This window comes from Phalaenopsis equestris, unplaced genomic scaffold (assembly GCF_001263595.1).
Source record: "Phalaenopsis equestris unplaced genomic scaffold, ASM126359v1 Scaffold000150, whole genome shotgun sequence".
Taxonomy (NCBI): domain Eukaryota; kingdom Viridiplantae; phylum Streptophyta; class Magnoliopsida; order Asparagales; family Orchidaceae; genus Phalaenopsis; species Phalaenopsis equestris.
The window spans coordinates 162,486-180,613 of NW_018164592.1; the positions used below are offsets into that span (position 1 = coordinate 162,486).

The 18,128-nt window shown below is 38.6% G+C and overlaps 1 protein-coding gene across 1 annotated transcript in view; it reads right to left on the reverse strand.

The window, feature by feature from the left end:
• The window catches only part of LOC110021846 (DNA-directed RNA polymerase V subunit 1), a 128,252-nt gene that overhangs the window by 21,761 nt on the left and 88,363 nt on the right, over nucleotides 1-18,128 (reverse strand). Inside the window, exons 14-17 of the mRNA XM_020720521.1 lie at nucleotides 3,329-3,600; nucleotides 2,836-3,009; nucleotides 2,588-2,728; nucleotides 1,018-2,474 (exon numbers count right to left, since the gene is read on the reverse strand). Of these exons, the coding sequence (XP_020576180.1) occupies nucleotides 1,018-2,474; nucleotides 2,588-2,728; nucleotides 2,836-3,009; nucleotides 3,329-3,600 (2,044 nt within the window). The remainder of the gene's footprint in view (nucleotides 1-1,017; nucleotides 2,475-2,587; nucleotides 2,729-2,835; nucleotides 3,010-3,328; nucleotides 3,601-18,128) is intronic.

Genomic DNA, 18,128 nt, shown 5'->3' on the forward strand with positions numbered 1-18,128 from the left:
CGTAGACAACTACAGCATTCAATTGGGGATTTTCAGTAATCATGCTTGCTGTGTATTGCGCTTCCTAATTAGCTCCAGCGGTCCTTTTATTTTTCCCCTCTCCACAAGGATTACGGGAATGCAGGCTATCGACTTCCTATATGTTGATGGCCTTTTAATTTTTGATGAATTTTCTTTTCATTCATCCCAATGTCTTTCCTGTTTAGACTTTATTTTCGGAAAATTACCGGAGTGAAGACTTGTCATTTTCATGTCTCTCCCACTTGAAAACAGCAAGAAATGATGGACAAATTTCCCTTCTCTTGTGTCACTCAACATGCCCATGTTTTTTCTACATACATAATTTTAAGGGCTATGTACGTGCCAGATTAAAGAAAATGTTTCATGACTATGAAGATTATTTAGTTTTATTAGAGAAACTAAAAGTACAAAGAAGCTACAGGATGTGAACCTGATTACTAGAGTCGACCAATATAAAGCTGCTAGAAATACTAATGCCGACAGGAAAATTTTCTCAGGCATATGGTTTAGAATTGATTAAAGAAAATAAGTAATATGATTGCTATGGCTGTTAAAATCCTAAGGAACATTATATCCCTTAAAATGCCTGAAAAGAAATCAAATTACATAATTTCGAAATAAAATCATCACAGGGCTTAAGATGCCTCAAGATAAAACTAAAGAGTTAAATGCCAAAATAGTCCCCTGACTATTTACATGGAGTAAATTTAGTCCCAAAGTATATAAAAGCATCAAATTAATCCTTGCTCTTTTAATATGGGCTTAACTAATCCTCAGGGAGCTTAATTTTAGCCCCCCTTTAAAAGATTTTAGGGACTACATTGACACTTTTATAGAAACTTGGGCTAAAATGGCCCCAACAAAGAGTCAGGTGACCATTTTGACAGTTCTTCTTAAAACACAGAGACACCCAATTAATAGAATCTTAAAATTTCTTCATAACAAAAATTAATTAGGAATAAAGGTAAGGATCTACATATAGTATCAAGAAAATACCTCGCATCATGCAATATTTTTTTAGCAGAACAGAACACAGGTTCCACTTCAAAAAGAATCTGCTCCTCCTCATGCGTCAACAATTCGGCATTTCTTTTCATGTTAGAGCTTCCAATAGCATTCCTACCTCTTTGTTCATCTGATTTTATCCCTGTCCTCGCAGAAGAATTCTTCCAAGTTCTGCGCCCATCCGTTGAACCCCAGCCCCGAGATTTCCAGCCACTATTTCCATTATCAGCAGCTTTGGTCTCATCCAATTTTTCCACATTTGAGGACTCGACATTAGCTCTTGCATCATTGTTATGTGTATTGCATGTACTTTTCCAATTGCTGCAAGCAGCATCAGTTGAGCCACGACCTCGATATCCCCAAGAACTATCTCCATTATCTGTTGCGCCTTTTTCATTCCAATTATTTAGTTCGGAGGATCTTCCAAAACTAACCATTTCAGTTTTTGGACTATCCCAGGCGCCAGCTTTACTTGTCCCGTCAGTGTCCAATATAGTCTTAGCAGGACTTTTCCAACTTTCAGATTCACCAGTTGAACCCCAAGCACTATCTCCATGATCTGTGGCATTATTATTCTCATTCCATTTATCCGATTGGAAGGACCTTTCAGACCTAATATTTTCATGCTTAAAACTACTCCAAGCTCCACCTTTACTTAACCCATCAGTATTCCAGACAGGCTTAGAGCTACTGCAACTTTTGGATGCATCTGTCAAATTCCAATCTCTCTCTCTATGATTTGCTACTCTATTCTCATTCCAATCATTCGATTCGGAAGATCTTCCAAAATTAGCCTTTTCTGCGTTGTGGCCATTCCCTCTGGCTGCTTTACTTGTCATGTCACTGTTCCATGCAGGTTTATTAGAACTGTTCCATGTTTTGGAAACATTGGATTCACTTGCCAAACCCCAGCCGGAGGATGGCCAAGCACCATTTGCTTCACTATTTTCATTCCATTGTTTACCATTATCAACTCTTTCAGAGTTGCCAGTATCCACAGAGGGTGGTTTGCTTGAACCACCCCATCCTTGTTGAACCTCAGGTGTTTGACTTCCATATTTAGTGGACTCTTTCTCATTCCCAATATCCCACCCCGACCAGGCACCATCTTTCTTTAGAGATGATTGGGAATCAAGTTTATCTGGCTTTTTCTTACTTTCCCATCCTTGCCAACTATTTGGTTTCATTGAGGACTCTGAACCACTTTCCCAGTTTAATTTATTCCCATCCTCTCTCTCCTGTACTAAAATTTCAGAATGGAATAGGGAATCATTTCCATCATTATAAGTTTCTTTCCCAATGTGTATGCCTGACACTGGAGAAGCACAGAACTCATATTCACTCTCATACATGAGATCATCAACGTCAACTTCCTTTTCAGCAGATGCTGTCTGCACCAACTCTAGGAAATCATAAACATCCTTTTCTACATCTTGGTTAGCTTTCACCTAACAAATATTAGACAGCACCATATATCATATAATTCCACTCTCAAAAACAAGGTTCTCTAGTTTAAACAAGATTTTGAGAAATCTATAGAAGTGTAAAAGTGAATTCTAACCTGCTGTTTATCCCAGAAAACTTTGAAGCAGGAACCAGTACCAACTGCAACATGTTTGCCCCATAAACATGATGAAACTATACTAGTCAGCGTATCTGTATGACATTTTTGAGCAGCTCTCTCAAAACATTTTATTGGAGTCTGTAAAATATACATGGATGGATTTATAACAAAATGTTTTCACTTGATTAATACACATAAGGTTAACAAGCTAAAAAAAGTATACTATTCAGAAATAAATTTCTTACAAATAAAGTTGCTTCAGTAAATGGCATTTGAACATTCAACGAGCGGAGAAGTTTCTTGAAGCCGCTGTTATTGAAACCAAGAAGACTTCCTGTACATGTCATGCTATTTGCAACAAGAATGAGGTGCTCTTTAAGTACTCCTTTCGCAACCATCTTAATTGATGCTGATAGGCGCTGTGAAAGCAATATCACAAGATACAAATGAAATGTAGATGTTAAAAATTTAAGTCATTGAAAAAAATAATGCTGCCAACTGCTGAGCCGGTGCATGAACCATAAGGAGATAAGCTCATCAAAGTTTCTGATTAAATTAAATATGCAAACAACAGTTGCCAGAAAACAAAATTAAAAAAAAAAAAAAAAAAGAGGAATCCAATAAGCACAAGTTCCCAGAAAACAAAATTAAAAAAAAAAAAAAAAGAGGAATCCAATAAGCAACCATATATCAAAAACAAAAAAAACACAAACATCAGAATGCAAAAAAGAAATTTACCTGAACTGATTGCTCAAAACTACAAGAAATGCCAAGGAGGTCCTCAACTTGCTTGATGCCATAGGGTACAGATCGCCTGGTATCAATGAGGTGCATAACAGGTAAGCAAGCATCCAAAACAGTTCTCCATGCATCACCATTTTGTCGAGCATAACTTCTTCCAACAAAAATTTCAATGGCTAATTCTCCCTTCAATGGTCTCCTATCTCTCACGGAAGAAGAGTTTGTAGGTTCGACCCAAATGATATTAGCTGAATCTACTCTAGAATCACCTAGTTTATCATCAAATAATCAGACATCGAAGTAATAACACTTTTCCAATATTCTTAAAGAAAAAAAAAGGAGAAAAAACTAAATAGTTCAATGAAACAAAAACATCTTGAAATATGGTAAGAATTTATTGAGGCGGCATTCATACGATCAGATAAAAAAAAAAAGAAACAATTACAAGAAAATAAGAGCTATCTTTAACAACCATACTAGCTGTTGAATTATGGAACAAATATTATTTCTCACTCACCCAATTCATTACACCTTACTAGACAGATATAATAGTCAAAATAAAAATCCCTCCAAAAAGGAAAAAAAAACAGAAAATAAAATAAAGAAATGGAAACACAATTAATGAAAGATATTCTAAGGAGAGAAAATACATTCCTTACTAATTAGGAATATGTTGATTGGCACTTTCCTACACTCTCCTTCAAGTTGGATTGTACATATTGTACATAGTAAATTTAGACTTCAATTCATCATGACTGACCATTGATAGCGCTTTGATGAGATATCCACAAACTGAAGCCGTGTGAGAACATAATTGAGTTGAACATTACCATTGTTAACGTTTTTCTGAGATAAAGTGTCAATCAATCTCCATGTGTTTAATTTTCTAATAATGCACAAGATCCTTGGCTATAGTAATAGCTACTTGGCTACACTAAACATCTAAATTGTGTAAATTATCTCAGCTTTAAGCTCCTTTAAGTTTTTGAATCCACATTATTTCACATATTCCTAGTTCTAGAGCACAATATTCAAATTATGCTCTACACTGAGAGATAATAGCATATTTTTTGTTTCTCCATATGAAAATATTTCCCCAGACATATCAGACATATCAACAAAATCTAGTGGTTGATTTCCTATCAATTACTTCCCCTACCCAACTAGCATCCGTATATATCTTAATCTCACATTTTTTACATTTTTTTTAAGAATAAACCATATCCAGAGATCATCTTCATGTATCTCAAGATTGTGTTGAAAACATCCAAATGATTATTATTTGGATTATTTATGTGTCGACTTACTACACTGACTAAGTATGCAACAATAGTTCTTGGGTGTGATAGGTAAAATAGTTTGCCCACAAATCTTTGATATCTTTCTTTATCAATTAAACTGGTTTCTTCACTTCGGTTCATTGTTGGAATTCAAGGATGAGCCGGCAAATTTACACCCACACAAGTAAGTTTCACTTTACAGGACTAAAATATACTCCCTTTGTGACATCAGTGTAAAAGAGTCATGAGTTGAGGAATCCATACCATTATGATAATCTGGAAGACTTAATTATGGCTCTTGACAGTCTTAGCTTTGCATAATGTCCTCTAAATGCTCGGTAGTCTTTTCCTTCTGGTGTAGACACGAAATTCTTGATCCTTGGTGCTAAGTTGAGGTTAAATGGAGACAAATGGGGCAGTTTTCGTCATAGAGTTTCATTCTTCAACTGAAGCAGGTTGAGAGATAAGAATTGATTCAGTTAAAAGAGAAATGACCGGAGAAGAATCCAAAATTTAATATTCCACGAGTGCTCCTCCTGAATTTCACATTTGAGGAAATAAGATTGACTTTTTAAAAAAAAGTGACACCCTTGGAATTGAATATTTTACTAATGATATGAGAATAAAATTTGAACCTTTTTTATATGAGAAATAAGGAAGGAAGATGCATTTGAACATAGGATCAAATTTAGTGTGGTGTTGTTGATAAATATGGATAAAGGAAAAACAACAAAAAATATTTACTGGTAAGTCTGAAAACAGAGAGTAAACGTGTGGGTAGGATTCAATGAGCACGTAATGGGGAATTTGAAATTATAAGACTTGACTCAACATCCTATTGAAGAGGTATGTGGCAGTGAGAATAGCTTCTCCTAAAACAAGTTTAGGCACATGATTAAACAACACAATGGCATGGGTGATCTCAAGTAGGTCTCCATTTTTGCTTTCAATGACCTTATTTTATTGAATATCCACACAAAAATATATACGGATAACACCATGCTTAGAAAAATAAAGACTAAGGATAGAAGTAAAGTATTCCTTAGAATTATCAGTTTTAAGAATTTGAATTTAGCTTCAAAATAAAACGAGAATTTTGAAATAAACAGATTTAAATATGGTGATTGTTTCATACTTTTCTTTCATCAATAATATCCATGCTGTTCTTATGTGGTCATTTATGAACAATACAAATCATTGTACCCATTTATAATATTTACTTAAACGGGAACCCATAAATCCTTATGAATTACATAAAAAAGATGTGAACACTTAAATTACAATTTGGAGTACATGTCTGACATGTTTTGCAAGTTGATAAGTTTAACATCAATAAAAATTAGAAATTTTAGTGATAAATAAATGCGGAAACATCTTTTGATGGATGATCAAGACAACAATAACTCTACATGACTTCCAGCTGACATAACATTGACCAAATTTGAATTGGACTCAGAAATACAGCCTAATAGATAACATTGCCTACAGATGAAATTATTTTCTTTCAGCAAGTATAGACTACAATGCATCTCAACAACGCCAACAATGCTAATCACCTTCCCTAAATCCACAACCTGAAATTTTCAATAATTGAATTAAAATTTAATCACATTTTAAATCACAAGTTTGTTGATTAAGAGTAATTTACATTTTAATTTTGGAACATAAAGAAGAGAGAAGAGAGGGAGATCCTTTGTCAATATGATTGAACCAATTCTGGCTACTGGTAAAAACGAACCATCAGCTATATGAACTGCAGAGTGAAAGATAGATGGGTTGTAATTTTTTAAGACGTTATCATATATCATCTGAGGCTCAAGAGTCAATTATCCAATGTTTGATTTATTGCTTTGTACGCTAAAAGCATGGGATAAAATACCTCGTTGTGCAACAGAGCTGTGATGCTTGTCCAAAATTGAAACTGTTATTGAACCTATCCAATGTTTGATTTATTGCTTTGTACGCTAAAGGCATAAGATAAAATACCTCGTTGTGCAACAGAGATGTGATGCTTGTCCAAAATTGAAACTGTTATTGAACATTTTCTTCAATGCATCAATTTGCTCCTCAGTGAACAAATTGAAATCTAAATTACAGTAGCATTTGCACGGTTCTCCATATCATATCTTCTATTAGATGACTTCCAATCTACAGATTTACTGTATAATTTTTAAGTATATTTCCTTCACATTATTAGGTTTCTTACAATGGTCACACCACTGTCATCCTTTCCTAGACATGTTATTCTGAAAGCAGGAATTGTGAGTGTGCAGTGCTGGCCCCTCAACAGATGGTGTGGTGTGATTGTCTAACATCATTTTTTGTTTTTCCTCTTTGAACTTCTGCAAAAGCCTCCCTCAGATGGTTAGAAGGGCATTAATTCTCATAATTCTTCCCCAGACTTCATTTAGGTTTTTATTGAGACCAATAAGGAATTTGATATTTCTTTATTGTTTAATAATCTTACTATACAATGTCAAGTCATCAGAACATTTCCAAGAATAAACCTAGTACATGCCTAGTTGCAGCCAATGTAATGAAATATTGAGCAACACTCAATTCTCTATGATCTAGACCATGTAGTCTAGTCTCAATCTCAAATCTCTAACAAGTTTTGTGTGCAGCCTCCCATATCTCCTTAGCTGTCCTACAAAGCAAGAAATTTGCTTCAATTTCGTGGTCATAGAATTTATTAGTCGAGACATAACCATGGTTATCAATTTTCCAGGCCTGGCATTTAGAATTTGCCATTTATGGAGCTGAAATTTTACCTATGAGATGTTCATCATTCCCGCTGTTACATATGTATATGAAGATGGACTGCAACCATTGAAGAAAATTATGGCCATGTAGTTTATGGTTGGTGACTTTGTGAGAAGTAGGCTTAGATCTGAAGGTGACTTCCGAGGAAGAGTACTGTGAAGCCATGCGGTGTTTGGCCAAGATAAGATGTGAAACACGAATTAGAAAGACCTGCTGCACAAACAGAAGCGAGACAACTCTTAGTTTGACTGGACAAGCAAACGAGAATTAGAGGGAGGTTGCAACTATTTATTTCCACGAGTTTGGCACAGTGCAACACCCCAAATATACAAAAAAAACAATGACTCGATAGGAGACAACTAGGGAAATTCAAACCAATCGCAGGATCTAATCGCTTTGCTGCAATGGACCGGAACCGCACAAGAAGAATCTATTGCACTTGATGTAGCAAAATGCACAGCAAGAGCCGACTGCGACCAAAGAAGTACTATATTAGAACAGATCATTTGGTCAAGCGTTCAAATGAAAGAGACAAAACAACATAAGGAATTGTTTTGTTCGAACCTTAAAATTTAAAACAGTCTGATGCATTTGATTGACAATTAAACAAGCACAAGAATTATTCAAATGGTTCAAGCTATTAACTTCAATGATGATAAAGAAAAAGAAAAACTAGTTTAATCACACAGTTGATGATCAAAACAGCATAAGCCTATTATGTGTGGGAGGGTGAGTGGGTAGATGGGGGTGGGTGTAATATTTAGATGTAAGTCTATACAATGTGCATACTTGATATTATTAGCATTAAAAAACTTCCTTTTCAAGTAAAACTTTTGGTAAAGGGAAGAGAACTCAAAGCAATAAAAATTAGTGAGCCAACTACCAATTTTACTGTGAAAATTGATTTAGAAATCGAACAAGCTACGAATGATACAAATTAATCAACAAAGCACAATTTCATCACAAATGATCGAAACTTAATTTTCTTCTAAATTAAATAACTAAAAGATCAATAATTGAATGAATCAGGCCGACTTGAGCCAGCCCAATAACTTCCTATGTGATGCATCACCAACAAAATTTTCATAATCCATCACAAATCTCGAGGCATGACACGAATCTCGTATTTTCATAATCCATCACAAATCTCGAGGCATGGCACGAATCTCGTGGCAATCTTTTGAGCAAGAAACATTCAAACTTCAATCCAGAGCTCCGATTTCATCAAACTTATAGTCAAACTGACTGACTTGATGAGATAGACCTAATGATATCAAAGCTAGTTCAATCCAAGTTAAATCAAACCCAGATCAAGTGATTAAATCATTCTTAAAAGATTTCCGGACACATTTGAAAGATCAAACAAATGTTAAATTTAACAAGTTCATAGTTGAATTGAGCGTATCAACAAGACGAATCCAACAAGCCTAAGATTGCTCAATTCCGACATCGCTAAGGCACTCAAATGTCCATCAAACGCCATCTGATCGAGAGAAGCTATCTGAACCACCTGATCAAAATGGTTCATATTCATGCATTAATTGCACTTAGAACACTATAAATAGAACCCCACCCCTCACACGAGAGGGGGCTGGAGAGAGAACTTGAGACTTTGAGAAAGAGTTCAAGTCCAACTTCATCCCTGTCATCGTCGACCTTCGTCGACCTCCACCGATCGTCGGCGACCACCATTCCTTAGCAATCGATCACCACTGACCTCCGTCGGTCATTGTCGACCGTTATCGATCACTGTCGGCCATCATCGAAGGTCAACGACCACCGCCGACCTTCGCTGATTATCGTCGGCCGCCGTCTGCCCCCCTACATACCGCCCACCCCCTAAATCTTGTAACCCTTTCTCGTCTGTGGGACAAGGGGCCTCTGTAATCATCAACTTATAGTAGAATTTTTATAACCGAGCTAGACCCCGTGGTTTTCTCCTTTTACAGGTTTTCCATATAAAAACTTTCGGTGTCATCACAGGTTGATTCTCTTTCATCTGAGTGTGTGATGAATCCTCGTGCAAAGCTAAGACGAAAATCCATTACTCTACCGCAGCGAACTTTCTAGCACACATCACTATGAATGAAACAAGCATGCAGAATATACTTGTGCATTGAAAGGGTGGCCCAACGGGATAGCCATAGGCCCGCTAGAATGGGCGGACTTAGCTGTGGAAAAATAAAATTTGTCAGGTCCGACCTGAGCACCCTTTGACTTAGTCAAACTCCAAAGCAGTCAAAGCCCGCTCCGACCCGAAAGAAAATCCCTGAATACTAATTTTGAACACCCAAATTTCCATCTAATTAATTTTCTTTCGCTCCACTTGCAGCTCACCCAAACTTCGCATATCACTCCCAAAGACCTAACCCTTGAATTTTCTTGCTTCTTCCTCCTCTAGAACTACGACACTAACACCTCAGTCTCCATCTCTTTTTTGGACGCTTGGCATCCTACTCCGCCTCCACTCCTTCTACCAAACCCCCCCCCTCCCTCCAAAAACTACAAAATTAACAATGTTGTTCGCCTCCTTGACTACGAGTCTGCGACCTTCTTCATTTCTTTTATTTTTTTGCAAATAAAGATCTATTTTTTTTCAGTTAGTATAAATTGATCATATCATTTATGGTTGAATATGAAATTGGTGAATTTCATTATGGTTAGTGCTTTGAGATTGTTAGATACTTTTGGTTCTAGTTTGGCTCTTTTGTGTAAGGGTTTCATTCAGTATTTTAGTGCTTTGAAGCCTCTTACCTCTCACCCACACCACCAAGAACTTCGAGAACAAGAACCCCATCTTGGTTTTTCTTATGTTGATATGTGCTCTTAGATACTTTTGGTTCTAGTTTGGCTCTTTTGTTTAAGGGTTTCATTCAGTATTTTAGTGCTTTGAAACCTCTTACCTCTCACCCACACCACCAAGAACATCGAGAACAAAAACCCCATCTTGGTTTTTCTTATGTTGATATGTGCTTTTGAGTTCATTTCCATTGTCCTTAAAGACTCACTGAATTTGATGACCCAATGAAAATTGAGGACCTTGAAAATTGAGAAAAAATCTATTACAACAATAAAGACGTCTTGAATTGAAGGATATCTCAATTCTCAAGGAAGTATTTTGCTTAGGGTTGGATAAATTAAATCTTCAAAATCCTGAATGTTTGCTTTCCTCTTGCAATTGTGCACTTTCTGATAGCATATACACCATTAAATTTTATTTTCTCACATAAAACACAACTTCCCATAAAGCATCACAACATTCAGATGCTGCTCCAACCATCAACTCATGTTTCCAATAATTTATTGCCTAGAAAGCTAGAACATGGTTTTCAAGAGATCGAACTTGGAGCAATGATTAGTTTCCTCCTTATGACAGAAGTCGGCGTTCAACTCATGAAAACAAAATCCTAGAAAAACTTTGGAAAAGCCCTACTCGGACAATGTCTTATTTGTCTTCTATGCTTCATTTCAAAATCACAGAAACGTCCTCCCTTTCATCATACCCTCATTCAACTTTCTCCCACCCTCCAAGTTCTTCTCCACCATCCCACGTGTTGAAGTATGTTAGTAGAACGTTTAGTTTTTTCCTATTATACCACTTATAAATAAATAAATACTTTTTTATTGAAATTGAAAAGATACATAGAGGTTGTATGAGAGGACCCAAAAAAAAGTGCCCTACCCATACAATACATCAAACACAAGTATACTAAAAGGATGAAACATAAAAAAAAAAAAAATAACAAAACTTGCAGGAAATCAGCTGCTAGGCACGAGCCAGCTTGGTCTTGCCTCCGCCTTTGGTTCTAGGAGCGGAGACAACTAACAAATTGTTGAGTGTCGTTCCATTATCCGAAGCTACTAGAGTATCATCCATCAAGTTTCCAAGCTGGGGTGTGCCTCCATTCTTCTTTTTCTTTCTAGATGTGTATACTTGTCATTCCTCATCTGATAACTAGCTCATCTGATCGGTATGGTCAACAGATTGTTGGGCATGTAGGAGAGAATGAGCCCCCAACTCCTAACTAGCAGTAACAACATTCTGATTCTGAAGAGATGGTAAGCATGTCTCTTCAACACCTGATGCATCCTGGGGATGTGGAGCTTCAATACTATCCTAATTATCGAACCCAACTAAACCATCTGTCAATATATTAGTCGGAAGAACAAAGGCAATATTGTCTCCGCTAGTGGGAGGGGTAGGTGGCATCGTGTCAACCGGTGTTTCAACAGTTTGTGAAATGCACTCAGGAGCAGTGGAGGGACATGTATGAGGTGGGGCAGATCCAAAAGCGTTTTTAATTGAAGGTTTTAAATTCAGATGCAACTGATAACATTGAGAAGGAGAATGTTCAAACATACGGCAGTGGATATAATAAAGTGGTATCTGTTCAAGTTCTGCTTGCTGTTAAAATCCTTGATGTTGTGTGTCAATCCATATTTCTCTCGGAAAATGTATCTTTCTATAAATAAATATATATATATATATATATATATATTACTGTATTTTTATTCATATTTTTTAAAATCCTTGATGTTGTGTGTCAATCCATATTTCTCTCGGAAAATGTAAAGTAATATTTATTTCTATAAATATATATATATATAAAGCCCAAAGACAAATATATTAAATAGACAGAAGGATACAGATAGATTGTGTGGGAGGACCCAAGCATAGCACGCTGCCCACACGATAACCACAAATGGTTCCAAAAAGATGTAAAGTAATATTTATTTCTATAAATATATATATATATAAAGCCCAAAGACAAATATATTAAATAGACAGAAGGATACAGATAGATTGTGTGGGAGGACCCAAGCATAGCACGCTGCCCACACGATAACCACAAATGGTTCCAAAAAGAGAATACAAAAAATACATGAAAGACCTAAAGAAAAAACCAAAAAGTGCCAAAATACATTCGGATTATCAGTTAACTAAAAAGCGACCTTAGAGAATGACCCAATTTTGCCTTACCTCTACATCTAGTCCTACGGAATGAGCCAGTTAATAAATTGGTAAGATGAGTGTCATTGTCAGTAGTAACCAATGTATCAACCAATAAGTTCCCGAGCTCGAGTCGGCCTCCATACTTCTTCCTCCTGGAATAGACCTATCATTACTCATCCGAAGATTGGCTAACCTAATCAGTGGATTGGTTTAAAGTGTGTCGGATATGTGTAATTTGTTGAACATTAGAAGCAACTACTTATTGTATCAGCTGATCTTTTATTGGATCAAAGGAGCACTCTCATGTGTCTTGGCATGTAAGTGAGTCTTCTTCAATAAAAGTAGGTGGTATAAGCACATTTGGATCTGTATCTGTAGTATGGCGTTCTTCATCAGGAACTGCGGTGATGGAAAGAGAATCAGGTTGCGCCTTCTCAGCAAGGATGGTAGGTGGCTGATCTATAGCAATATCCGACTTTAGATAAGGATGCAAGTAATGACAAAAAGTAGATTAGTGACCAAACATACTATAATGAGAGTAATAAGAAGAGTGTGGTTCTATTCCAACATTATGTCAATACCCGTTGTGAGTGGTTATAATCCATACCTAATCCGGAGCTGGTTAAGTGATATCTCTCTCGACTAACACACAAACCACAAATGATCTGATGACAACAAGCGTAGGACTATCAATCTTGAGAAGAAGTAGGGAATTTCAAAGTTAAACCGATGTAATTTTACCCCTGAAAACTTTATCCAAACAGGAATAATAGGGGACTCTGCTTTCGGATCAAAATCGAAAATTCACTTCAGAATTTTCATAAAACAGTTGTCGACTTTGATAAATTTTTGAGAAAAACTGTGAGTGTAATCGGCATCGTGAGATAACTGAATAAGTATATCTCGATCGTCAAGTAAGTCAATATTCAAACTGCCCAACAGCTTCTTAGCAACAAAATTTTTGTAAATGATCTCAAGTTTTTGGTGACCACAAAGGAATTTCCCCACTAGAGCAAAACACCAAGAAGACACGAGAGTATTGGTTTAACCTCAGTGGCTTCTTAGCAACAAAATCTTTGTAAATGATCTCAAGTTTTTGGTGACCATAAAGGAATTTCCCCACTAGAGCAAAACACCAAGAAGACACGAGAGTATTGGTTTAACCTCAGTGAGAATAAAAGCAGACTTTCTATTTTTTTATCAAGCTTTTTAATGAAAGTGTGATAACCATCACCTTTAAGAGCCTAGTGGAAAGACTGTGGAGCATTGCAAGACTTGTAGAGGCGTCGTCGAGTACAAGAGAGACGACGAGAGCCGCGACGGCTAACGAGGAACTGCGAGCGCGCGTCATCGAGTCATAATCAAGAGGAAGATTGAAAGCGAACGTCGTCAAGAAAGCTGCGAGAGCATGAAAACGTCGTTGTGGGAGACGACGGACAGAAAGTGAGAAATCGAGGAATCACTGTCAGGAATCTCCATCAAGCGAAACCTAGCAGAGCCTGGACGACGAGAGCCGTCGACGAGTACAAGAGAGACGACGAGAGCCGTCGAGTACAAGAGAGACGACGAGAGCCGCGACGGCTAACGAGGAACTGCGAGCGAGCGTCATCGAGTCAAAATATAGGTTAATAAAAGTTTTTTTATCCTTGGCGGTCAATTTTTTCATCCTTCCTCTCTCCCTATATTATGACATTGTATGGAGTCAAAATAAATATTGTATTTTGTACTTAATTTGTTAGTTTCCAAAATGACAAGCTATAATAGATCGCAAGATGAATTGGAATGTGAAGAATTAGCAAAAATAACAAAGAATTACTAAGGCAAGAATAAATTCGAATGTGTGGGATGAAATGATATTATTAGAGTTTGATACGAAGAGCACAACAAAAGATAAGTACAAAAATTGTAAAAAAGTATTTAGTGCAGGATCAAAAAGTGGAACATCATATCTGAATTGTCATCGAGTATTTGCCCATCTAGAAAGAATCATAGTTTAAACCAGTGCATGATTCAGTGTCAAACAAATTCTGAAGGTTCTTCCTCTATGACAAATGCAAAATATGATATGTAAGAATTGCTAAGAGCTGTATTGGTGCTTGTAGTTAGTGGAAAATTTTCATTTTCCTTTGTTAAATAGAAAGCTCTTAGAGATTTGATGAGTATTATATACCCACAATTTAAAGCTATTAGCAGACATACTTTAAAAAGAGATATTATGTTCTACAATGAATAAGAGAAAAAATATGCGTTGTATGAATTATTGAAGAGTACTAGCTGTATTTGTTTAATATCTAATAATTAGCATAATGGGTCAACAAAAGATGAGTTTGCTAGTATAACAGCACATTGGATTGATAAAAGATGGAGGTTACACAAAAGAACAGTAGTTATTCGAGTTTTAACACCGCCGTTTAATCAACCAACAATTTAAGATATTGTGTTTCTTTGCCTGAGTACAAGATTAAAGATAAACCTGTGTCTTTCTTTTCATAATGCTTCATATAATGATTCTGTTGTTAATATTCTTAAAATGCGCGTAAATGCAAAGAAAGGACAAATATGCGATGAAGTTTTTTTTCCAAATTTGATGTGGTTTTCAAATGTTGAATCTTCTTCTGCAAAAAGGGTTGAAGTTGATTGATGATATTACTGAAACAATTAAGTGTGGGTTCAAAATTTTGAATAAGTCTATTCGAAAGTTAAAAAAGTTGAGATTGCAAGCATAACATTTCATTTGACTGTGAAGAAAATACTTCGAAAAGATATCTGCGTAGGATGAAAAATCACATATATTATGTGATATCGGAGTTAACCCACGACGAGGAAGTACATAATTTATTACGCAACTAAGGAGTGGTACAATCAATAAAGAAAATAAGACAATTATGATAGAAATAGCACGATCTGACCACGGCCTAGGGAGGGTTTCCTAAGATGTCGGCGGTGAGGTAGTTGCGACCGGTGACTGCAAACAGAGAGCAGCAGGTGTGGCTAGCTGCTGAAAGATGAGCGCAGCGGCAGGTGCAGGTGGTTGCAGGAAGGTGGGGCGGCTGCAGCAGCGATGTAGCAGACAGTAGGTGCAGGTGCCTTTCGGGAGAGCCCAGAGGAGAATTGCAGCATGCGGCGACTGCAAGGGTGAGTGCAAGAGGCCGATGGCCCGCCTAGAGATTCAAAGAGAAGGCGACAACCATCTGCAAGTGTTGAATGAGGGGCGGTGATCGGCTGGAACTACAGGAGGGAACCAACTGTCAGTGGAGCCTGAAGAGGGAACCAACGGTCCCTGGGATCGCTAGAAGAAGCAAATGGAGAGCAGCAGGAGTGGGTGGCTGCTGAAAGAGGAGGACAATGGCAGGTGCAGCTGGTTGCAGAAAGGTGGGGAGGCTGAGGCGGCGATGTAGCGGACAACAGGTGCAGGTGGCTTTGCAGAGAGCCCGAAGGAGAAGTGCAGTAAATGGCGACTGCAGGGGTGTATTCAATTGGTCAATGGCCCACTTAGAGGTGCAAGCAGAAGGCAGCAGTCGTCTATAAGTGGTGGATAAAGGGCGGCGGTCGGCTGGAACTGCAGGAGGGAACCAACTGTCAGTGGAAGCCTGAAGAGGGAACCGGGAGTCCTTGGGATCATGAGAAGGAGAACCTCAGACTGTCTAGGAGCACAGGAGGGCTCTGCGAAAGATTCAAAGCTCGGATGGGTGACAACAACAATTAAGAAGTCGCGGGAGTCAAATAGTGGCAATCTGCACGTGTAGGAAATGACTGCGGCAATCTGAAAACTGCAGGAAGGAGACAGTGGCATCTAGAAGCCAGGAACGAAAGCAACGACACTTTGGAATAGAGGATGGAACCGGTGAGTGCAGGAACGGCGGAAAGACAGAGATAATCACCGCCTCAAACGAGTTACAACCGGAGTACCTTCTCGTTGTCAGACATAGCCCTTAGAAAGGAAAAACGCCTATGGCAGACGCTAAACTAAGAAAACAATTCAACAACCATTAACCAAAGCAAACAACACCTTTAAATAAGAAAGATTAATAAGTAGAATGGGTAATCACAAAATAAAAAAGGAAATAGAAAAGGAAGGCATGGAATAGGCAAGAAATAGAAAAGAATAGTAATGGTGAGGAAGGGGAATAAGACGAAAAATAGAAAAGGAAAGGGAAAAACAGGTTCTACAAGGTCGGTCAGTCTAGAACGTCTGGACCAAGCAGGGGTCGGCTCAACAACAGGTGCGGGTGGTTGCAAGGTGGGGCGGCTGGGGAAGTGATGTAGCGGATAGTAGGTGTAGGTGCCTTTCCGGAGAGCCCAGAGGAGAATTGCAGTAGGCGGCGACTGCAAGGATGAGTGCAAGTGGCCGACGGCCCGCATAGAGGTTCGAAAAGAAGGCATCGGCCATCTACAAGTGTTGAATGAGGGGCGGTGGAAGGCTGGAACTACAGGAGGGAACCAACTGTCAGTGGAAGCCTGAAGAGGGAACCAGCGGTCCCTGGGATCGCTAGAAAAAGAAAATGGAGAGCAATTGGTGTGAGTGGCTGCTGAAAGAGGAGGACAGTGGCACGTGCAGCTGGTTGCAGGAAGGTGGGGAGGCTGAGGCAGCAATGTAGCGAACAACAGGTATAGGTGGCTTTGCAGAAAGCCCGAAGGAGAAGTGCAGTAAATGGCGACTGCAGGGGTGTATTCAATTGGTCAATGGCCCACCTAGAGGTGCAGGGAAAATGCAGCAGTCGTCTGTTAGTGGAAGCCTGAAGAAGGAACCAACGGTCCTTGGGATCTCAAGAAGGAGAACCTAAGCCTATCTAGACGCACTGGAGGGCTCTGCGAAAGATTGGAAGCTTGGATGGGTGACAATAGCAATTCAGAAGTCGCAGGAGTCGAATAGTGGCAATCTGGACATGTAGGAGATGACTGCGACAATCTGAAAGCTGCAGGAAGGAGACAGTGGCATCTGAAAGCCGGGAATGAAAGCAACGACACTTTGGAACAGAGGATGGAACCGGTGAGTGCAGGAACTGCAGAATGACAAAGATAATCACCGCCTCAAATGAGTTACAACCAGAGAATCTTCTTGTCGTCAGACATAGCCCTTAGAAAGGGAAAACGCCTACGACAGACGCTAAATTAAGAAAACAATTCAACAACCACAAACCAAAGCTAACACCACCTTTAAATAATAGAGATTAATAAGTAGAATGGGTAAGAACAAAATAAGAAAGGAAATAGAAAAGGAAGGCATGAAATAGGCAAGAAATAGAAAAGAATAGTAATGGTAAAGGAAGGGGATTAAGACAAAAAATAGAAAAGGAAAGGGAAAAACAGGTTCCACAGGGCCGGTTAGTCCAAAACGTCTGGACCAAGCAGAGGTCGGCTCAGCAAACCCCCCCGCGCACGCGCGCAATCCCTGCCTTGCATCATTATGCGATGTTGCGCATAGTAGGTGTAGGTGCCTTTCCAGAGAGCACAGAGGAGAATTGCAGTAGGCGGCGACTGCAAGGATGAGTGCAAGTGGCCGACGGCCCGCATAGAGGTTCGAAAAGAAGGCATCGGCCATCTACAAGTGTTGAATGAGGGGCGGTGGAAGGCTGGAACTACAGGAGGGAACCAACTGTCAGTGGAAGCCTGAAGAGGGAACCAGCGGTCCCTGGGATCGCTAGAAAAAGAAAATGGAGAGCAATTGGTGTGAGTGGCTGCTGAAAGAGGAGGACAGTGGCACGTGCAGCTGGTTGCAGGAAGGTGGGGAGGCTGAGGCAGCAATGTAGCGAACAACAGGTATAGGTGGCTTTGCAGAAAGCCCGAAGGAGAAGTGCAG